Source organism: Tiliqua scincoides, chromosome 1 (assembly GCF_035046505.1).
Source record: "Tiliqua scincoides isolate rTilSci1 chromosome 1, rTilSci1.hap2, whole genome shotgun sequence".
Lineage (NCBI taxonomy): Eukaryota > Metazoa > Chordata > Lepidosauria > Squamata > Scincidae > Tiliqua > Tiliqua scincoides.
The window spans coordinates 211,934,814-211,958,595 of NC_089821.1; the positions used below are offsets into that span (position 1 = coordinate 211,934,814).

The following is a 23,782-nucleotide window of genomic DNA, read 5'->3' on the forward strand; positions in this document are numbered from 1 at the left end:
AGTGAAGCAGGGCTGTGTTCTTGCACCAACCTTGTTTGGGATTTTCTTTGCTGTCCTGCTGAAGCAGGCCTTTGGAACTGCAACAGAAGGCATCTATCTCCGGACCAGATCAGACGGAAAGCTCTTCAACCTCTCCAGACTGAGAGCAAAATCCAAAGTCCAGCTGAAATGTCTGCGTGACTTCCTCTTTGCCGACGATGCAGCTGTCACTACCCACTCTGCCAAAGATCTCCAGCAGCTCATGGATCGTTTTAGCAAGGCCTGCCAAGATTTTGGACTGACAATCAGCCTGAAGAAAACACAGGTCATGGTTCAGGATGTGGACTCACCTCCCTGCATTACAATCTCTGAGCATGAACTGGAGGTTGTCCATGACTTTGTGTACCTTGGCTCAACGATCTCCGACACTCATTCTCTCGATACCGAGCTAAACAAGCGCATCGGTAAAGCAGCTACCATGTTTTCCAGACTCACAAAGAGAGTCTGGTCCAACAAGAAGCTGACGGAACATACCAAGATCCAGGTCTACAGAGCTTGCGTCCTGAGTACACTTCTGTACTGCAGTGAGTCATGGACTCTTCGCTCACAACAGGAGAGGAAACTGAGCGCTTTCCACATGCGCTGCCTCCGACGCATCCTCGGCATCACCTGGCAGGACAAAGTTCCAAACAACACAGTCCTGGAACGTGCTGGAATCCCTAGCATGTATTCACTGCTGAAACAGAGACGCCTGCGTTGGCTTGGTCATATTGTGAGAATGGATGATGGCCGGATCCCAAAGGATCTCGTCTATGGAGAACTCGTGCAAGGAAAGCGCCCTACAGGTAGACCACAGCTGCGATACAAGGACATCTGCAAGAGGGATCTGAAGGCCTTAGGGATGGACCTCAACAAGTGGGAAACCCTGGCCTCTGAGCGGCCCGCTTGGAGGCAGGCTGTGCAGCATGGCCTTTCCCAGTTTGAAGAGACACTTTGCCAACAGTCTGAGGCTAAGAGGCAAAGAAGGAAGGCCCATAGCCAGGGAGACAGACCAGGGACAGACTGCACTTGCTCCCGGTGTGGAAGGGATTGTCACTCTCGGATTGGCCTTTTCAGCCACACTAGACGCTGTGCCAGAACCACCTTTCAGAGCGCGATACCATAGTCTTTCGAGACTGAAGGTTGCCAATACATGTTCCTTCAACCCATATTATACTCTGATAATGAAAATTGTGGAGGAATGTGGGGTTTTCAGTACAAACTCCAAAGACTATTTTGGCCTTAATAGTTTGCAGTACATACTGCCTGGGGGAGAACTAATTGTATTTCAATAAAGCACTTTCCACACGCTTACATTTCTGTATTCTACATCCTGAGATAAGGAACTTCTTGGTACTTTCATATATCCCTATTAAAATGTGAAGTACCAGCACATTAATCAGTTGTCTCATGAGAGCACAGTGTGTTAAATGCTTCTTTCCTGAGTTACCAACAGGTGAAAGTGAAGAACAAGAAAATTTTATAACACGAGCATATGGTACCTCAGAAAGGAAATTGCCAGGGTTGACAAGTGAGTCTAAAGGACTTGTCATGTTTCTTATATTGAGGCAGCTGTAATGTCAATAGTTTTTGGTTTTAAGGTCAATTGTTTTACAAGGGCAGGTTCAAACATAGGTAGCTTCGTTCCTTCTTTTCTGTGTCCCTGCTCCAACATCATAGTGTCACTTTGGCAAGCAGTTCAACTGACTGTAACTAAAATTCTTTTTCGTCTGCTTTGTCACACATTTTATATAGGAACCAGGAAACAGTGTTAAATGTGCACATGTTGTTGCTCTTGGCTAACCCAGTCATAAGCTTCCCGGCACCCGCTGGAGCTGTGGCACCAAAGCAGCTACTGCTGTATCCAGCAGCTTCTGGGAAGCCGCAGGGAGTCTCCTTAGGGAAAGGGAACTTTCATCCCCTTCCCCTGGCCCAAGCAATGGGCTTTTCAAGAGCTGGCACAGACTTGAGAGACTCCACGCTGGACTTTACAGCCCGTATGGAGTTCAGGACAGGGTGGAGCAGGGCACTGATGGTCCTGCCCCTTCTGTCCCAGTTCCTCCCCTACCCAGCCCTCATTCTACACCGTGCTGCACTGTGGCCTGGTGGTTTCACTTGCCCCTGGTGGCAGCGTGTTCTCCTCCTGCTGGTGCTGCGCCCAGCTCTTGACTGGAGTGGACCCAGCATCAGCATTCCCTACTCTCCCAGTGCCATCAACGTGCTTTATTGCACATTTACGGCACCCAGTGTTGCTGCTAGGGCTCGGCCCCAGTGCTGGGAGGGTTCAGGATTGGGCCCTGAGTTTCCTTATCAACAATTCTTGTATCAATGTATCCAACTGCATCTTTAAAATTGTGGGAGGATAAAGGCTTAAGCAGTTTCAAAGAGCGGCTAGATATTTTCATTAAATATTCTGTACATGTTAAAAATGATACCTGCCAAATTTGCCTGTACTGGATATATAGGTTGAGACTAATTATTCGGGTGGGTTCCGTTCCAAGCACCCATGTGGATAAAAAAAACTGCAATATAGCAAATCAATTTAAAAAACAAAGTTTCTTTGCTCCAGTGATTGAAAAACAGCCTTGCTGACCTTTTGACTCTAAGATAAGAACCATTAAGAAGACAATCCATCAGCACTTCACTCAGCCCCTCCCTTCACCAATGCAAAATGATCACTGAAGGAGGAGAGGAAAGGATTGATGGATTGTTAGCCTGCTGCCCCCCCCTCTCATTAAGGAGGCTGTTGTTAAAGGACTGTTCAGTTTTTAAAACTGATTTTAAAGGGATGCATTTTCCCCCTTCTCCAGGGATCAGCACATTCTTTTTCATTTGCAGGGGCCATTTGTGTTGAGTCAAATCGGTGTATAAAAAATCCATGTATAAATAGGCTGAACCTGTAGTATTATATCTCTTTGCAAATAGGATTTGGTAACACCTGCAGGCCCCTGTAACTAATGCTATAGAAATAACACTTGTCATTTTAGTTTTAAATCAGTATGATGCTTTTTGTATCAGTATTTGAGAATAGGTTTCCTAGGTCTGAATTTTGAATTTGGATCAATCTGTATGCTTTGTGTATATTTCTTGAAAATGATGTTATATGGTAATAAGCATGTGAGATGAAGCAAGTTGGTTTGCAGAGCCAGCTTGAGAGCATGTCCGCAGCAAAATCATGAAAGAGCTCGGCTAGCTTTGCTAATATTTTGTATCTGGTGTAGGCAGATAGCTTTAAAAGGGTGCTAGACCAATTTGTGGCTTTTATGTCTGTCAGTAGCTATCAACCCTGTTGGCTAAATGGAACTTCCATGTTCAGAGCCAGTATATCACTGAATACCAGTAGTGGGAGGGAAGGCATGAAGGCTTCCTGGAGGCATCTGCTTGGCTGCTATGGAAAACAGTGTTCCACTTGGAAGATCTTTGGTCTGATCCTGCCAGGCTGTTCTTGCATTCTGCATTCTTCTTGCATTCTCCTCTTGCATTACACGGATGATTCTCAAACTTTTAGCACCATGACCCACTTTTAAAAATGTTACTCTTATTGGGACCCACCTAGCTGTACAAGACTTTTAAAAAGTGATCTAGAAAGAAATAATATTTTTATTTACAAGTAAAGTGTTATTTATTTGCAAAAAAAAATCCATTTCTCATACTGAGGCAGCCCTAATGAATATTCTCAAGGCTTGAGGGACTTAGTTAAGTGATCCAGCTTTCATCTGCCCCTGCTACCTGTCAGGGCCAGACTTAGGGCAGTGTGGCCTATGTTATGACATTGGGCTCTGCTCTGGGGGGGGGGGCTGCACTGGGTCAATAGACGAATCTCCCACTGCTGCAGCCAGCATCTGACAGCCTCAGAAGGCAACTCAATGCTTGCCCTCCCCTGTGATTGTTTGGCCTGAAATGGGCCTCCAGAAGTACCTGGCAGTGATGTCATTTGAATTCGGGTGACAGTAATTGTACACATGATTATGACCATAGTAACAATGAGCGCGCACACTTTTTGTAAAGCTTCCCTCTCATCGGCTGTTTCCACAGAACTCTAATATTTCTCTTAAACTCTGTCTGGAAGCTATTGAAAAAGGAATGGGGGAGGGGTGATCCAAACGGGTCTTTTATAAATGCCGGCTTCACAAAGTCTTGTGCATAACATTCATGCTGCGCTCAATAGCTAGATTCATAGCAAAAAACAAAGGTGACTCCACATGCAACTCCTTTTAGATTGCTGTCTAACGACGACTTGGAAGAAGTCTACCTCTTTTGCTGAAGTGAGAGTTCAGTATTTTGTAATCTGCTTTAGATAACATGTATTGAAAAGTTTATTTTTGTGAGGAGGTTGAAATCACTAGGTCTTTAGTTCAACGTCAGTTGTTGTCAGTGGCAAACTTCATATTGATTTTAATAGAGCTGGAAACCCATAGTCCCAAATTACAGGAGCTAAGTGATCTCTAAGATGGTGGTGAATAAGTGCAGAGCGGCTATATACAGGTAGGTCTATATCTTAATGCCTACTGTACTGACTCTTTTAGCACTAATTTGCTACAAAACTGTTTATCCCAGATTGACCAACAACATTGTAGCCAGTGGAAGGAATGCATTCTGGGTAGGGTGGAGCCAATCAGCTCCCATTTCCTGCAATAGTGTCCCCTATAGCCCTGTTTCAGGTAGTGCTTAGCATTCCAATAATTGATCCAAAGTATTAATGAAGGTACAGTATTTGTTTTTTATGATTTTTTAAATTTTTTTTATATTTTATCAAATATTAACTGTCAATGTAAGTGCCTTGTATGTGACAATTGTCTCTGTGCTTTTGCACACAATGAACAAAATACTGGAATGTAGGAGTAGACATACTACGTACTGAAGAATCAGGGAGAGTTTTGACTCATGCTTGTCTCCACAAGAAAAAGAGCTAGAAAAAGGTTGCTTTTTGTCTTTAATGAACATTGAAAATTCAGAGAAGGGTCTGGAATGCCTTTGGGGAGAGCAGGATCCCCTGTGGCTATACTTCTATAGAGCTTGCTTGTCTCCTTATAACTCTTTTTCTAGTCTTAAATCTAACAATGTTTGCCTTCTCAGGTGTGTGATACATTACTTACATTCCTGTTAAAGTGCAGTTGGATAGAACTGGTCTGTAGGCATTAGGAAATGGAATGAGCTGTTTCATCCTAATATATTATAAATTTTTCTCATCATGCTAAACCTCTTAAAAACCAGAAGATGTCTTTGAAGTTAAACAATAACTGTTTTGATTTTCCTTGAACACTTTCCAGGTTTTTGTTCTCTACTCCGTGTTGAACTTTAGTTCTATTTTGTGCTTACGTGATATGTGCTGGATAGCTGATTATGACAAAAACACACACCCTTTTGTACCTGAACTTTGGAGCATTTATTGTGGTGTTCTTGAGACAACTTGTTAGAAGAACTGCTGATGTCACACTTTCAGTTCTGATCCTGGTTTCAGGACATGATATTGACTAGTAATTGTCTTGGAAGCTACAGCTCTGTCAGTGCAGGTTAAAATCGCATTTGCCTTCTTTGCAGCCGCATCACACTGCTGACTCATGTTCATTCTGTGATCTACCGCAACTCCAAGATCCCGCTCACATGTAGTGCTGCCAAGCCATGTATCTCCCATTTTATACCTGCATCTTTGGTTGTTTTTGCCCAAGTGCAGAACTTTGCATTTTTCCCTGTTGAACTTCATCTTATTCATTTCAGCCCAGTATTGCATTTTATCTAGGTCTTCCTGAAGGCTTCTACTGTCTTCTATTGTGTTTGCTGCTCTTCCCAGATTGGTGTCATCCACAAATTTGATGAGGCTCCCTTGTATCCCCACATCCAAGTCATTGGTGAAGATATTAAAGAGATTCGGGCCCATAAGAACATAAGAACAGCCCCACTGGATCAGGCCATAGGCCCATCTAGTCCAGCTTCCTGTATCTCACAGCGGCCCACCAAATGCCCCAGGGAGCACACCAGATAACAAGAGACCTCATCCTGGTGCCCTCCCTTGCATCTGGCATTCTGACATAACCCATTTCTAAAATCAGGGAACAAGACAGAGCCCTTGACCCCAAGACAGGGCCCAAGACAGAGCCCTGGGGTAGCCCACTCAAAACCACCCTCCGGGTTGACACGGAGCCATTGACAAACACCCTCTGTGTACGGCCATCCAGCCAGTTGCCAATCCATCTAACAATTGTATCGTTGAATCCATATTTTACCAACTTGCTGATTAAGATGTCATGGGACCTTGTCAAATGCTTTACTAAAGTTAAGATATATTATATCTATTGCATTCCCACAGTCCAGTAAGCTAGTAACCTGATCAGAAAAGGAGATGAGATTTGTTTGGCAAGATTTATATTTGACAAATGTTGGGTTCTATTGATCACTGAGTTGTTGTCTAGATGTGTGCAAACTGTATGTTTTATGATTTGTTCTAATATCTTCCCTGGTATTGAAGTCAGACTGACAGGTCTGTAATTTCCCAGGTTGTCTTTTCTCCCTTTTTATTGTGTGTGTGAACAGTTATCTTTGAACAATTATCTGTGAGTGTGCAACGGGCCAATGGATCCTGACAAGGGGTGTGTGTGTGTGTGTGTGTGTGTGTGTGAGAGAGAGAGAGAGAGAGAGAGAGAGAGAGAGAGGCATGCACAATCTGCCCCCTTGGCAAACTTATATGGGCTATATGCACATGTGTCACATGCATATGTGTATTTATTGTGATTTAATATGTTACAAACAACCCAGAGATGATTTCAGTGATTAGATTTTATGCTTGTTCAACTTCCCTGTAATTATACCTGGATAAGCAAGGCAAATACATGGAGGTTGAGATACAGACTTGGCCCCACCTGAGCCCTGTGGAGGCTCTTCGGAGGCCCATGCAAGCCACATGCAGCTGCCACAAGCCTCACAATGGCCTCCAGAGGTCCTAGAGAAGCACTTCTGGTTTTCGGGTGCCTTACTAGGACCTCTGGAGGCCATTTTGAGGGCTGTGGAGGCTGCACACATGTTTGGAGCTTGGTGGACCCCAAAATTTTGCATGACTTCGTTTCATGCAAAATTTGGTATTTGCGTGGATTCCAGGAATGGAACCCTCGCGAATAATGAGGCTCCACCTGTACATTTAGCATGAAGTGTGGCCACCAAGTAATGCTGTCTTTCCATGATTTGAAGTCATCTTTAGTATGTGGAAAAGTACCTTCCAATCTTGATCTCTTGGGCTTCAAACAGAATTTGAGCCCAATTTCATGAGAGTTAGTTAAGCAGGTTACTCAGTTCTGGGGTTTATTGACTTGACTGAAAGCTAATTGATTGAGGTGAGCTGAAGCTTGATCAGGATGTAGAGATCTGCTCTGATCTGTTGCACAGATCAGAGTGAAATACTATTGTAATTATGGGATAGAATCTGTAAGAGGTTCAACCTCTTTTGCCTGCCTGCCAATGTGAAACATGATTTGCACAGTAAATACATTTAAGTCAGTTTCTCTAAGAGTATAGTACGTAGTAAGGGGGGGGGAGATGGACCTTTGGAACAATTCCCTACCATGTAGGTACAGATCCTCCCGACTGTATCAGCGGGTTCCAGATTGCGTTTTTACTTACCTGCGGTTCTCAGATTCCCACATTGTGCTCATGACCCCCCCCTTCTGCCATGGAATGCTTTGGAAAAGGAAGCAAGCAAGAACTCATAGCTTCTAGAGCAACACTGGAAGACAGTGAGAGCGCTAACAGAAAACTGAGTCTAGTGTTTTCACTGTCTGTCTGCTCCCTCTGCTATCCCTTTATTCCCTTTCTACTATGAGCTAACAGGATAAATTAAAACAATAAAAACAGAACAATTGAAGGTATGCAACCCAATTATATAGTTTGGAATTGCCATTCTGAGTGTCATTTGGACATCAGTGCAGCTATAGCCGCTAAGAAAGATATTTTAAAATTCCATTTTCAGTTTTTGTAAGTTTGATTTAACCTACTTCAGTCCACTCCAAGAGTTTGTTTTATATGCAGCTGAATCCTAACCAGTGCCAGCCCAGCGGGGCTGAGTGGCCCATGCTGTATCCTGTGCTGGTTAGGAGCAGGTTGGATGTTTATTTGTGGTAAGGGAATATGGGTTCCTTTACTCCATTGTAAAACTCCAGCTTGCCTAATGGGGCTTCTTGTATCTGTGCCAGCTAACTTGCCAGCGCATGTCTGAGAAGCCTATATTGGGGCAAGGGGGCATAGGATATGCCATAAGCCTGCTTCACCAATCCCGCCACTCTCCCAGCCTTGTACTGCACTTGCTGTACCCAGAAGCATCCCTTTCTTGCCTCCGTTCCGCCTTCCCCCCACCCCTGCTACCTACCTACCTACCTTTGGCAGCCACAGGTCCAGATTTTCCAGCCAGTGTAGGTAACTCCTGAGTCACCACAAATGCGATTTATAGAATGTTTGCAACACTCTAGGCTGGCACAATGTGAGGGTTGCAGTCTGAGCTAGACTTTGGTTCTCAAGCAAAAGCTGGACTTGATGAGATCTCTTCCAATGCTAACACTCTATTACTTTATATCTTTAAGCACAGTAAGTTTCCAATATGGAATATGTGGTAGGAGAAAAGATATTGCATATTGAGTCTATGTGTATGCTAAGATTTTCTTTTGAAGACCCTGCCCCAAGTATCCACTCCCATCAGAAATATGAGTCATGGCACCAACTCTGGAACTCCCTGCCTAGAGACATATGCCTTGCTTCCTGCCTGTTTTTTAGGTGGCTGGCTAAGGCAGTGTTGTAAATTCAGAGTTGTATAATGTTTATTGATTAGTTTTCAGGTTTTTTTTTTTAAATACTGTTGATGACTTTTTGAGGAATTGCTGCTGCTTTTTATTTAATTCAGTTTTGATTATGTTATGGTTTTTGATTTTCTTAATATTTGTATTTTATTTTAATGATAGCCACTTCATGAAGTTCTTGAAATAGAGGAGATATAAAGGTTGATGTTAAGTTCTTGTGCTTTAACTGGAAGAAAGTGTGAAGGAATTTGAGGGATACACAGTAGTGTAATTTCCCCTCCCATGTTCCTCCGAGGCAAACAAATGCAGGTTTGTAATTCTGCCACATTCAGTTACATTCCTGTCTTAATTGAAAACCCACAGGCTAGTTCTTTCTTCTGTTGCTAAATTCCTTTGTGTAAAATTTTCATTTTCTTCAGTTAAAGGAAAAAACAATTTAAGAGTGTAAAGAACTAGTTTTAAAACAACATTGACCTTTGTGACTGGCTGTAAGGAGTGATAACAAAAACAGTTTAACCTCTGAAATGTTCCCAGTAAAATCTTCTCCAAGGAATGCTACTCTACCATATCCTTTCTAGTGATAGGGGAAAATCTGTTTAAAATTGAAGAAGTCGGTGTTTGAGAGAAATGACAATTTGAACTTTTTGAAGTGAAGGAGAAATTGCAACATAGCATTTCCCCCCAGTGTTTGTTTTCAATAGAAGGTGATACAGAGTGACTCCAAGTATGAAAATATCCTCATTTAACATGGAGATAATGGCTCAAATCAGATGTATCATTGCCTGCATCACAGAATCCTGGTTTGTCAGTCGGAAATGCACTGTGTCCTTGTGCTATTTCTTTAATGCAGTGATCTGCTTCTCAATTGCTTGCTTTTTCTTTTGTTTGCTGTGATATTTGACTCTGGCAAACTATGATTAATACTAATTAAGATTTGCCTCTAAGTGGTGACTTGCAAACCTATTTCAGATAATGTCATGGAGGTAATTCCAGGCTAACCCTAACTATGTAATTTGGGCAGCATGGTCACCTGTGGTTGGAAAAAACCATGGAAGGGTCTCCATCTATGATTGGAGAAAAATTAAGTCCTGATTAACACATTTAAATGTGATTCATTAAAATTCAATATTTAAGTATGTTTCACTTTAAGTCAAAATATCCAGTTCTTGGTGGCCCAGGGCTGTCATGCCTGTACAAAAGCACCAGTGAAGGATGTACTGTAACTGTGCAAATGCATCAGTGCAGCCACCCATAAGTTGGGGAGCCATTGTAATTCCAAAGACTTGCTTGTGTGCAAAAGTATGACTTTTGGGTGTCTATTGGGCCAAAGCATTATAGAGCAGAAGGGTACTGACATAAGAATGTTTGTTTGGTCTTAATTTCTAGTTGCATTGATCATATTTAAATTATAAGATTAGACCATATGGTTTTCTCTTTGATTTTTAAAGAGAGTAGATGGCAAGTGTAGGGGGGTCTTGTCCAAACTTGTCCAGGACAGCTATAATTGTCCTGTCCCTCCTTTCCTATTTGGTAGTAGTAAAAGGTGACTATGTCTTGTTGTTCTGTTGTCGTTGTCTACACCAGTGGTTCTCAAACGTTTAGCACCAGGACCCAGTTTTTAGAATACAAATCTGTCAGGACCCTCCGGAAGTTATTTCATGACCAGAAGTGACATTATCAAGCAGGAAAATTTTTTCAACAATCATAAGAACACTGGATCAGGCCATAGGCTCATCTAGTCCAGCTTCCTGTATCTCACAGCGGCCCAGCAAATGCCCCAGGAGCACACCAGATAACAAGAGACCTCACCCTGGTGCCCTCCCTTGCATCTGGCATTCTGACATAGCCCATTTCTAAAATTAGGAGGTTGCACATACACATCATGGCTTGTAACCCGTAATGGATTTTTCCTGCAGAAACTTGTCCAATCCCCTTTTAAAGGCGTCAGGCCAGATGCCATCACCACATCCTGTGACAAGGAGTTCCACAGACCAACCACACGCTGAGTAAATAAATATTTTCTTTTGTCTGTTCTAACTCTCCCAACACTCAATTTTAGTGGATGTCCCCTGGTTCTGGTGTTACGTAATCCTAGGCTGCAATTCTACCAACACTTACCCAGGAGTAAGTCCCATGGACTGTCATTGTTAAAAGCATATACGTAGTGGCCTGTCAAAGGTACAGGTCTGCCACATTTCCCCAAATGCAGTCACGCACCATGGTAGCATCAAGACTAATAAATTAAAAATAAAATATTGAAATGAATGGGGACCCACCTGAAATTGGCTCGTGACCCACCTAGTGTGTCCTGACTCACAGTTTGAGAAACATTGGTCTATATCAGGAGTGTCAAACTCATTTCATACAGAGGGCTGAATAGCATTCATCATTACTGCTGAGAGCAGGAAGTGATATCATTAGGCAGGAAGTGATGTCATTAAACAGGTCATAACAAAAAAAATAAGCACCTTTTCTCACTTAGGAACTCATTAGCTGCAAATGACAGAAGAGAAAATGCGCAAATCTTGATCATATTTCAAGGTACGGGAGAGCCCCATTTTCATGTTGGCTGCCCTTTCAGTAGTAACTCCTTAGCACTGCTCAGCAGCTAAGAGCCTAGGGCTGGATAAAACGCTTCCGTAGGTCACATCTGGCCCCCGGGCCTTATGTTTGACGCCCCTGGTCTACATCATTCAGGGCCCACTTTTTCTCATAAAGTATCCATGCTCCCCTATGCCTTACAGTGTCTCTGTTCTCCCTGTGTCTGATGATCCTTGGTCACACTGACTATTTCCTTCATCCTCTCCTTCCGTCCTTCCCCCAGGAGTTTTCAGACTTTCAATTTTATCTAGGGCAATCAAGCTGTTCTTTTCTGTTGACACAGCAAGGGATTGGTATTTTCTAAGTTGTGGAGTGGCTTGTGCTGTCTCCATGCAGCTTCTGGTGTGTGCCCTGTCTTCACAGCTGCACCTGCTTCAAAGCCTTGACCAAGCCTGTTTGTGAGTTTAAAAACTATTGTTCTTTAGTTTCAAACCCTGCTCTTTTGAAATTATAAATTTTATATATGCGAATAAAAGTCAAGGGGGGGGGGAACATTGGTTGTTGTTTTGGTTTCAATGGTTTTACTTTGATGCAACTTCAAAGGAGCACTCAGGAGTGCTGCACTTTATTTGATTGACTGAAAGATCTTTAATCCAATTTTATGTAAATTGAGCAGCGGATTTTTGAAAATGTTAATTTTTTTAGTTCGGTTATTTTTGTCTTAGGTTGGTGTATCAGCTGCATTATTTCCTACAGAAGGCAGTCCTGATCACAACCATTCATTCCAGGTTAACATCCAGTTGGCCCTCTGAATATACTTATTGCCCTTGAAGAGGGTTTAGAAGCTTCAATTAATGCAACTTGCCACAGCTTAACTCTCCGAACAAAGAATATAACGCTGTAATTAATGTTATTCCTACAGCATGCTAACTGAAAATTGTTTCTTGGCTCAATTTTAAGGGTACTGGTGATAATGCCCCTAAGCAGTCTGGGGCCAAAATACTTGAAGGGTCACATTATACCACATGTGCCAACCGTATACACTCATCATTGACTGACTCACCCCCCCTCCATCTTAGAGGTGAAAAGGGCGGACATAAGATACTAAACCTTTTTATGTAATTCATTAAGTGTAATTTTAAAAAAATTGTGGTGCTGTGACTCAGAAATGTCCTTTCGGGAGGTCCAACTTGTCCAACCACAAATCTTTTGGTTGGTGAAGACCTGGTTCTTTAGGTCAGCCTTTTGAGCTGTGGCACTGATAGCTGTTGCTGGGTATACGAGTGGTCTGATTTTGTTTGATTTATTCTTTTATTGACATAATTCATTTTATACTATGTCTATTGGTTTTATTTATGTATGTAACTTTTTAGGTGACCTTCAGTGTCCTTGTTGACTGAAAGAGTTATAGTAGGGTAAATTAATGCACTAAGGAAATGTCAGTAAGTCTGAGAGGTATGTTTTAACTTCTTGTATTCTATTCCTTTCTAGATGAGCACAACGATGTACAAAAGAAAACCTTCACAAAATGGATAAATGCTCGCTTTTCTAAGGTATGGAGGACTTAAAACAGATATCTTGGGAAAGTGACTGCATTCAGATGATTCTCTAAAAGGGGGCTGCTTGAAACCTGGCCCGGGGGCTAGATCTGGGGTTCTGACAAACCTCTCTGCCCAGTGAGCAGGCCTTACCATTCCACCCAGGCACCATTTGTAGTTATCCATCATCTGGGGGTAGGGACGCTCTGGGCAGTCATGTCTGCCCAGATGTCCTGTCACATGACCTTCTGGGATGCTGGGCAGCAGACACAACTGCCCATAGAGTCCCTGTCCTCCAATCATGGAGGACTACATGTGGCACCTGAGCAGAACGGAAAGATGCAGCCTGAATGGGGACCACTTTTCTGTTGCCCAGCGGTGGCGAGTTTGGCTAGCACTGCTCAAAAACACAGGAACGAGTAGCTGTGATCCTCCGACATTAGAGCCTTTAAAAAAGTGCAGAAACCTGACCCTGCTGAAATTGCAGTAGGTTTTATGAGGGTTGAGAGTTGGTCATCTGTGTCTGAAGTCTACTTTAAATCTTTTTATTCAGCTTCTAATCCACTATAGAACCTCCTAAAATTAAGCTGTAGAGGAAGTCTACTAAATGATCCATACAATGCAATTGGAGTTGTTGCAGCTTAGATGCAATAATATGGCTAACCTACTTGCACTGATGGAAACAGTATTTTAGTTGAAGTAATACAAAATTGAATAGCTTCATACACATGATAAAATGACTAGACAGAGGATTATGCATAGGGACAGCACTTCGTAATGTTTTGCCAGACATAAGGAAATAGGATTTTAGATGAGAAACTATCTTTAGTTAAATACAATTCTGGTGGCATAAAATTTAATACCCAGAAGTTAGTACTGGGATCATTAGGACTCTGATGGTAGAGAAATCTCCAGAAGTGAGACAAAGGGTGGATTTATGCTGCTTTTGTTAAGAGCTATGAAGTTATGACTGTGAAAATATGAGCATTTTGTTAAAGTACTATCGTTTAGGCACTGGATGTTATAATCACTTTTGAATGTTAACTGTGCATTCATTACACTCCTTTTTGAATGTATACATTAAAATAAAATAGATTTATGCAATATTTTTATGTAAAACATAAAGTGCAGGAAAATTGAGAACATCATTATTTATAGCAGTTTTATAGACCTAATGATAACAGTGAAGTTGCTTCACAAGTGGCTTGCACTTCAGGTTAAACAATTGGGTGTGGATCTTAAAAGGTTTTGTGCTCTTTGGTACTGTTACCTCTTTATATTAGCAGTTAAGTAGAGAATTGCTTTGGCACTTTAATTCCACTGCAGTTTCATATAAAACTTTTTGTAAAAAGGAAATTTAATTTTAAAGTACTGTAGTTTTTACTGTCAGTCTGGTACTTTGCACTGCTAAAGTTCCGGTATACTACTGTATTTGCAACTGTTAATCTAGCAGCAATAAATCTCAGAAGTTAGCATTATTTCAGTGCAGAAGGCAAAGTATGTTGATTCTGAAGGTGGAATGTAGATCCGCAAACCATAATTTGATCTTCACTGGGCCATAGCTGTATTAATGCTACATCAAATGTGTGTGTAGCTGATCTCTTTCCTTAATAACTCAGTTTAATGTGGTAGCCAAGACCAGTCAAAATAGCATCTCCTTATGCTCACTGTTTTTCCATTAGTAAGATTTTGGATGCTATTACTTGTCTATCAGTTTACAGCTTGTCTTGGCCACTAACGGAGGGGACGTTACAAGACCTGGGTATTTCAAACAGTTAATTAATACATATCTGTTTTTATTCATGGCTTCCCACCTTGGTATATTTTGCTCTGCTATTAGATCTGAGACTTGGCATGTTCCAAAAGTGTTACTTAATGCTTTGAAAGTTGATAAGGGCAAAATCAGTTGTAGCTATATGGATGTTGCAGGAAGCTGTGTCTGAAAATGTTATATGAAATGAAAAATAAAATAGCATTCAAAATCTTATTAGTGTAAATGGTAGAGAAAAAAATTAGGGGTTAGTTGGTTTTTTTGAAAGGCTGCAAATTGTTACTATTAATTGTCAAGACTTTTAAATCTGTTTGTATCTAGGTGGCTGAGATGTCACTATTCAGACTTTCTCCAATTTCTATGAGATAAAAATCCCTTTGAAGTAGTTGGGTCATAGCCCAGTGAAAGGATATCTCCTTCCTGAAGTTTCAGCACAATGGATCTTTTAGAAACAGGGCAGATCACTTGTGATGTCTTTTGAAGCTGGAAATTACATTTGAAGCTATTGTTAAAATAATCAGGTCTAGTCTTATTTGTTGCTTGGGTATTCAAAGATAGGAAACTTAGGAGTTCAAAGAACGTAGTGGAAAGGTGTGACTCTCAATATATGGTCATAAACAGTAGCAATTGAATAGCTTAGTTTATGCTCAAACTATAGCCCTTTGTAATTCAGATGCAAATATCTGACACAGAACACTGGCATTTTTCTACAGATGTAACAGTAATAGCAAATGTGATGTATGGAAAGTTTTACAAAGAATCATAGCATCTGTGGCAACTTTTCTATTCATGAGCCTAGATTAAAGACACTTCAAGCAGATTTCCATATCTTGGTTCCCCATTCAGAAGCAACCAACATGTAGCCACATTTGGTACTTAACAATTTGATACTTCTGTTAGAATCCTGGAAAGTCCTAGCTTTTGTTCTTAAAAAAAATCAAGCTTATGGTTTATGGTTGTGGAGTGCTGCTTGGGTGGGAGGAGAAAGAAAGCAGCTACAACAGAAGTTGAGAGGGTGACTGCTGGAGCTGGCCTGGAGTTTGTATTAGCTAGATACACTGATACATTGATAAACTGACCCTCCGTTTGTCTAATATCCCTTTAAAGCCATGTAGCCACCATCACATATGTGGCGGTGAATCCCATAATCTTAAAATGCTTTGTGTGAAGTACTGTCTTTTGTCTGCCCTTAATCTAAGTTCCTATCAATTTTACTGAGTGCTCTGTATGTATGAGAGCCAGACTACGCTTTCTACACAACATGCATAACAGTGTAAACCTCTATCATGTTCTCCCTTGATTGTTGTAATTTTAAAATTTAAATCCCCCAATTAATATTATACTTATTTGCAGCAAAAACATTCACTAAAATAGTTTATGTAGCTAAATAAACGGCTTCCTGTCCCAAAAGGGCCTACCATCTATAACAGGGGTGTCAAACTCGTTTCATACAGAGGGACGAATAGCATTCATGATGCCTTCTGAGGGCTGGAAGTGATGTCATTAGGCAAGAAGTGATGTCATTAAACTGGTCATAATCAAAAATATGCACCACTTTTTCTCACTTAGGAACTTATTAGTTGCAAATGACAGAAAATACACAGATCTTGATAATCTTTCAAGATATGGGAGAGCCCAATTTTCAAGTGGCCTGCCCTTTCAGCAGTAACACCTCAGCATTGCTCAGCAGCTGTGAGCCTAAGGGCCAGATAAAAAGCTTCTGTGGCCGCATCGGGCCCCCGGGCCTTATGTTTGAAACCCCTGATCTATAACGTTGCAGGACAAATACCAAGAAATAGCTAATGGAAAAAGCACTATTCTGGGGTGAACCAAGACCCTTGAACTCCCATTGCTAAATATAAGGTGCCTCTTTGCCCAGCTAGTAGGTGTTAACTAACCCTTTTAGCTTTTTCCTTGAAAGCAAGTTGCTCCAATACTTTAATAATTTTGGTTGCCCTTATTCAAGGCCAAAGGTAAATCTCCTGCGTGTCAGAATACAAAATTCTGTGAAAAGGGCACATCCCTTGACCACTGTGTGAGGATACTCTGAGTTCTTATTAATTCTTCTCGTCCCTCCTCCCCAGCTGTATTGCCAACTTGATACCTGATCAAGCCTTGGTACCAGTTCTGCTCTACATATGTTCTTTAAACATTAAAATTACTTAATGTGTATCAGAGTTTAATTTTCTGCAGTTTTGTCTATTTTGTGTTTCTAGGTCCCTTAAATATTTACCTTTATATTCAAATTAACCATTTGTGGACTGGACTAATGCATGGTGTGGGCTCTTTAACAGAATGTGATTTGTGCCAGCTGAGTTTTTTTGTGTACTATTTTTTTACTCTCTCATGGGAAACACCACATACTTTGACAGGCCCCTAATAATCATTTTATGCATCTTAATAATGATCAGACTAGACCAGCTTGTATCCCAATCTTCAGAAGTTTTGTTTAATTCCAGTGGAAATAGCATCCAAAAAAAGATGCTTACAGTTGCAGTCTTAATTTTTTTTAAAGCATTGCACTGTATTTTAGGAATTAATCTTAAAATTTATTCTTTTTACTTGTTGTGTTTGTTACAAATATAGTTGGTGCTGTTTACCTTCATTTTTAGAAACAATCTGTTTTACTTGTGGAAATTTTCCTATAGTAATACTGTAAAAAGCATTTTGAAACAAGTAAATGGACTAGAAGCATAAGCAGTAAAGTAAATATTCACGACAGAACAGCATGTATTTTGTTTCATCCTTGCATAACGGAAATACAAATAGAAAAACAAAAGTTCTCTTTACTACATGAATATATTTCTGAAACAAGATGGTAGTCTAAATTTAGATGCTGGCAAATATACTGAATTTCATTTACTGAAACTGTTTTTACCCTGCATTTTGACCTTTCTGCTTTGTAAATGGTTTCCCACATCTAATTCCCATGTCTTAGGCACATGATATGGAAACTCTTGACACGAATACTAAAGTGCATGATGCACATTATTCAAGATGAAATAGTTTTCTAAATATACAAAATAGTTCTCTAACAGTGCAATCCTGTACTTCTGAAACATCAGTGTGAGCAACATAGGATATGGTGTATGCCCTCAGCTACTGGCACAATAACAACTAGAGTGTTGATGTTCAGTCCCTAAGTCGTGTCTGTCTCTTTGTGATCAAGGACTTCAGCACACCAGGCCTCCCTGTCTACCACTACCGGAGTGTGCCCAAATTCATGTTCATTGCCTCCATGACACTATCTAACCATCTTATCCTCTACCATCCCCTTCTTTTGCCTTCAATTTTTCCCAGCATCAGGTTGCAATCCTAACCACACTTTCCTGAGAGTAAGCCCCATTGAACAAAGTAGAGCTTACTTCTGAGTAGACCTGGTTAGGATTGTGCCCTCAGGGTCTTTTCTAGAGAGTCCTCCCTTCTCATGAGATGACCAAAGTATTTAAGCTTCAGCTTCAGTATCTGTCCTTCCAGTGAACAGTCAGGGTTGATTTCTTGTAGGATTGACTTTGATCTCCTTGTAGTCCAGGGGGACTCACAAGCGTCTTCTCCAAAACCATAATTCAAAAGCATCTATTCTTTGGTGCTCAGCCATCCTTATGGTCCATCTTTCACATCCATATATTACTACTGGGAAAACCATAACTTTGGCTATGTGGACCTTTGTTGACAAGGTGTCTTGGCTTTTCATTAAGTTGTCTAGACTTACCATAGTTTTCCTTTCAAGAAGCAATCTGCAAAAATCTTTTAATTTCATGCTGCAGTCTCTGTCTGCAGTGACCTTTGAGCCCAAGAAGATAAACTCTGTCCATTTCTTCCCCTTCTATTTGCCATAAGGTGATGGGACCAGATGCCATGATCTTAGTTTCTTTAATGTTAAGTTTGTTGCCTAAACATCAGCAAACAACGTGTTTAGGCAACAAATGATGTTGCCTAATCATCAACAAACACTATGCTGATGTCAAAGCCGGCATAGGAACTAAAAAAGCCATAAGGAAAAATGGGGAGGGGAAAAAGTAATTTTACCGCTGTCACCCCTGATTCCACCCTGCTCCCAAATTAATCATATGGTTAATTGTAGTGCCAAATGGCTTTGTTTTTGACTTACATAGGTTCTCTCCCCCCCCCCCCCAAGTATCTTAAAAGTTGATCAGGCATTCTGGGTATGTTCTGGAGGTTGGTCATTCTGGAGAAATTGGCTCATGTTCAGGCCCTACTCAGAACACCAAGTTGACTTGGCGGGACTTCTTGGGAACATAAGGAGAAACTTGTACAGTTCTCCTTGAACTGTACAACCTGGCTTGAACCTGGCTCACAGACTTCTCTAGTTTCAAATACACAACTAGGGTTACTCTTGCACTATGTGTGCTAGTGCCAATTTGTAACACAAATGTCAATAAGTCTGAACGACTTTCCTTTAGTACTAATCAATGAGTGGAATTCAGGTGGAGCCTATTTATTCTCGTTAGTTCCGTTCCATGACTCGGTGTGATTAAAAAAAACGCATTGTGCTAAATTCCATAGGGTTACGCAAATACACTGCAGCCTGACACTTCCGTATGGAAGGAAACTAAGACAGCTGTTATCAATTCCCTCCCCTCCGTACTCAGCCCTCCCATTGCCAGCTGCCTGGCTTCTTTCACAGTTGGGATGCTGATCTTTTAAGAGTCCAGCCCTATGTGTTTCTACTCAGAAGTAAGTCCCATTCCAGTCAATGGGGCTTACTCCCAGGAAAGTGTGGAGAGGATTGTAGGCTATATCTCATGCTTTACTTGGTGGGAAGGCTTGCTTGTGTCTGTGATTGCCTGCACCATCTCAATGGGGGGGGGGATTTGGCAAACACTCCCTGGGTTTTTTAAAGCAGTCCTCTCTGTTGCTACCACACCTGCCCCTCTGTGTGTGTGTGTGTGTGTGAGTGAGAGAGAGAGAGAGAGAGAGAGCGCTCTACCTTGCTGCATGTGTTCTGGCTACAGAGATTTTCGGCCCCCCCTTCCCCTCTTCAGCCTCTTTGCTGGCTCAGGGGCTCCAGGAGTGTTACTGTTCCTTTGCAAGGGGAACCTCTTCCAGGGCTCCAGGGCTATTTCCCTGCCTGGGCGAGGCAGAGCCTTTTTGCAGTGTTTTGGGCTGCCTGGAAATGGAGCCAGATGCCAGTGCAGGGCAAAGGAGGCAAAGGTGTGTGTGACTTTTGGTTCCCCCACCTCATTTGAGACAAATCTGCAGATAAAAAATCCGTGGATAAATAGGCTGCACCTGTACTCTGCAATGAAGCACTGTGTTGGGGCTTCTTATAAAAAAAAATCTAAAATGTTGGGTGTCAAGAAAGCAAATCATTGTGAAATAAAATCTGTATGCTGATCCAGTTTACATTTGTGGGAAACGTTTTCAGTGTAGAATTAGGAAAAAGGGATTACAAAGTAAGGTGTCTGTTCCTCATCACTAGAGCATTCTACAATTATCTTAAAACGCTTCCCTTTTACAGTGTGGAAAACCTCCAATAAAGGATATGTTCACAGATTTCCGGGATGGGAGAAAGCTCTTGGACCTTCTGGAAGGGCTCACAGGGAATACACTGGTAAGTAAAACATTTAATTTCCTTCATGTTGGGAAGGATAACCTGTAAGTGTTGTAACCACAGCAATAGTTAGACTGCTTATGCTTTTATAGGATACTGCATGATATAGTTGTTAAATGAACTTGTTTATTCAAAGGCCTTTAGGGCTTCAACATGCTTATAGAGTTAAAAGAATTCTTAGAATCTGATAAATCTCAGATTAATTTTTTAAAAGTATTTCTAATCTACTTGCAGTAAAAACTATATGATTGCAGCAATGTCTCATTCAGTCTGCCTTATTGAACAAGTTTTATATTTTTCCTCTCACTTTCACAGCAGTTTTTTAGTGGAAGAAATGAATTGCAGGATCATTCCCTAACTCAGATTTTTTTGACACTTGGATCCAGACAGAGGTGGTGGTTCTGCCCTCTCCTCTGTGGTCCAGCCCCCAGTGCCTTCTTCCTACCTGATCCTGACAGGTGGGGGGTATCCCCAGGAGTGAGATGCTGCCAATGGAGAACAGAGTCAGCAGAAATTGTGTGTCTTCTTGCATGAGTAAAAGTGCCTTTCCTCTTGAACAACTGAATTCAACCCATTAATTTAAGAGACAAGTGAATCTTGAAATTCCTGCATATGTACCCTATTGGGTTATCGTGGCATGTCTGTCTTCCGACATTAATACTTAAATTAAGAGGTGAAGCAACGGATCTTCAAAGAATGAATGAATGAAAAAAAAGAGGTGGCCCAGGTTATCATAAAGGAAACTAAAAGTAATATTTTGCATTTATACAATTTTAGGGAGTTTAAAACAATATATGCTGCATTAGTAATCAGTAGTGAACTGAATTATAAAACTAAATACTATTAGGATGAGAGTGTCTGCTGTTTGCTCAATAATTGGTACAAACACAATAATTTGTACTAGCTGATCAGCTTAATTAAAATGTATAATCTATCCTGTTGATTAGTTTTTGTACAATTTCAGCATGCAGGCGTGCCCCGGTATCCGTGGGGTTCTATTCCAGAACTCCCCCACTGTTGACTGAAATTGCAGATACTAGGGAATGTCCCCCCCAGAGGGGGGGAGCTCTGCTTCTCTTGCCTCCAGAGGGTTCTCTGAGTCCAGCAGAGGCTATGCATGTCTGTCTGCTGGGCTCAGATTGAGCTTTACAGTAAAAAAAAAAAGTGACTTCTGTTCTTTCATAAAACCAGAATTGTCATTTTTATGCCTTATAAAGCATTTGGAAGCCTCTGAGGGCAACCGTGTGTGTGTGTTTTGTGTGTAGGGGGAATCACTCCTGTTTCTTGAATGTGTAGAAGTGAATCATACCAAAATGAATGTAAATATAAAGGAAAAATGGCAGCACTAGCGATATTATAAAAGTAAGGCTGTGTTAGATATTTCGTGGCCAGGTTTTAAAAAAAAAAAAAGGACATATAATTAGCTCTGTACAGGTCTTCAGAATTATTTCTGTCAAATAGCAACCTTTGTGCCATATGTGCTTTTTCAACTGAGGGAGGTTTCCAAAACAATTGCTAATATGGTATCAAGTTGTACTGATCTAAGAAAAAAAAGGTCAGAACCCCTCACTGAGAGTGATTGAAGTGGGTCTTTTTGAATTCTCACCGTTGCCTAGATCAGTGGGACTTAAAATACTGTTGTGACAGAGTGAGTGTCTGGTTCAGATGTTTGTGGGTATCGTTCAGAGTAATGTTTCTGATCAGGGAAGGGCACTCTGTGGATGCAAGCTCCCTCTGAGAATAGGAGTCACTTGCATGGATATTTCATGCCTTGCTTAAAAAATGTTACTGTAGTAGAACGTGTTTTGCATAGAATTGCACATCCTACTTGGGTAAAACAGATGGATATGCAGTTAGCAAGATTCAGAATAGTATTTAGAAACTGCAGCATTTTGACTCCATCCTTCTGAAAGTGATGATTATTTATGAAAGCAAAATTTTTCATCTCAGTTCTTCTATAACTGAAAATTATGTTGCTTGTTTCCTTTTCAAAGCCAAAAGAACGTGGATCAACCAGAGTCCATGCCCTGAACAATGTCAACAAAGCTCTTCAAGTTTTACAGCAGAAGAATGTAAGCTTTTAAGATAATTGTTTTCCTTAGATGTTCACAGCCCTGATACTAGATATGAATGTAACACAGAATGACTTACCTACCTATTAGATTCCTTACCTGCCTATTTGAAACCCCTGGGGGCAAGGTGGATTGAATAATGCCCCAGTCCTATCCAACCTTCTGGCACCTATGCAGCTGCAATGCAGCCCCTCAGGTAAGGGAACAAATCTTCCCTTATCTTGAGGAGGTCTCTGTGACTGCTTGCCTACTGCAGAATACAGTGCAAGTGCCATCGCCATGGCTGCATCAATGCTGGAAAGTTATGTAGGAGTGTATAAGATTCTTCACACCATCTTAGTTTCAATAGTTGGTTATTTTTTGCTGTTGAGAACTTATGTTCCTTCATTTATAATTACCTTATAAAATTAACTTGTATTTCTTTCTCTCATGTTTCTTAAGGCATGATAATGATAGTTGAATGAAATGTAAACTTATTTTGATAGGCTGATCGAGAGAGAGAGAGAGAGAGAATTGTGCTCTCTTTTGCAGTCTTTACCTCAATCCTCTGTCCAGCTGACCCAAACCTATAAAGATTTGAGTTTTGAGAGGCTGAAATGTTGGTTGCACAATTAGGAGTGTTGTCTCCTTTTAAACTGTACACACATACAATGTTTTTAGCTTTGCTGAGGGGAAATGATCACTGCTTTCCAAAACTACTTTGACTTTTAGAAAATAGTAAAAGAACATAAATTTTATCAACATGGTCATACTTTCTGGAAACCTGGAAATGAGCCAGGAGGCTCAGTCAGTTAAAGATTGTGCAGATCCAGCAGATAATTTATACCGGAGACTCGGCAGTATGAATTTTATTATGATGGAAAGCAGGCGGAAGCTTCATGAATGAGATACTTCCCTGTCTCTCAGAATTAAAGGCTATAAAGCATGGTTACAGTGGGTTCTCTGGAAATGGTTTTATGAAGAAGGCTGCATAAAACGTTTCTATGAAAACATTTTTGTCATGGGAATGTTTTCACCAGGTCCAAAACAGCACTGCTTATCTTTTCCCAGAGCTGTTCACTTACCTATTCATCCCTTGATCTGGCACCATTTAAAAGCAAACATACATTTCATTTTTGGAACATTAAGTGCCATGTAGCTATTTGGATTTGGTTAGGTGATGGACTCACAAAGTTTTTTTATAGGAATAAATGCTCTTGCCTCTGCTTGCACTCGCACTCACTGTAATCACTGAAAGGAGGGCTGTATTTGTGTAATTTGTAAGTTTTCACAAGAATCCCTTCTTTAGCTCAGCCATAGTTGGTAATTGTATTATTCCTTTTAATACAATTTGAACATGATGCATACGATTGTGACTTCAGTGTACCGGTGTAAAGAAAATAATCCACTTAATAAACAAACATTTGGTTGAATTAAAAAGTAATCTGACACCTGCAGTCCACTGCCCAGTTAATATCAATAACTCTAAAAACATTAAGAACATAAGAACA

General features: G+C 40.9%; 1 protein-coding gene across 8 annotated transcripts in view; it reads left to right on the top strand.

Moving 5' to 3' along the window:
- The window catches only part of UTRN (utrophin), a 416,792-nt gene that overhangs the window by 49,739 nt on the left and 343,271 nt on the right, over nucleotides 1-23,782 (top strand). For all 8 annotated transcript variants that reach the window (XM_066615317.1, XM_066615308.1, XM_066615334.1 and 5 more), the window contains 3 exons: nucleotides 12,828-12,889; nucleotides 20,128-20,220; nucleotides 22,215-22,292. In XM_066615317.1, the coding sequence (XP_066471414.1) occupies nucleotides 12,828-12,889; nucleotides 20,128-20,220; nucleotides 22,215-22,292 (233 nt within the window). The remainder of the gene's footprint in view (nucleotides 1-12,827; nucleotides 12,890-20,127; nucleotides 20,221-22,214; nucleotides 22,293-23,782) is intronic.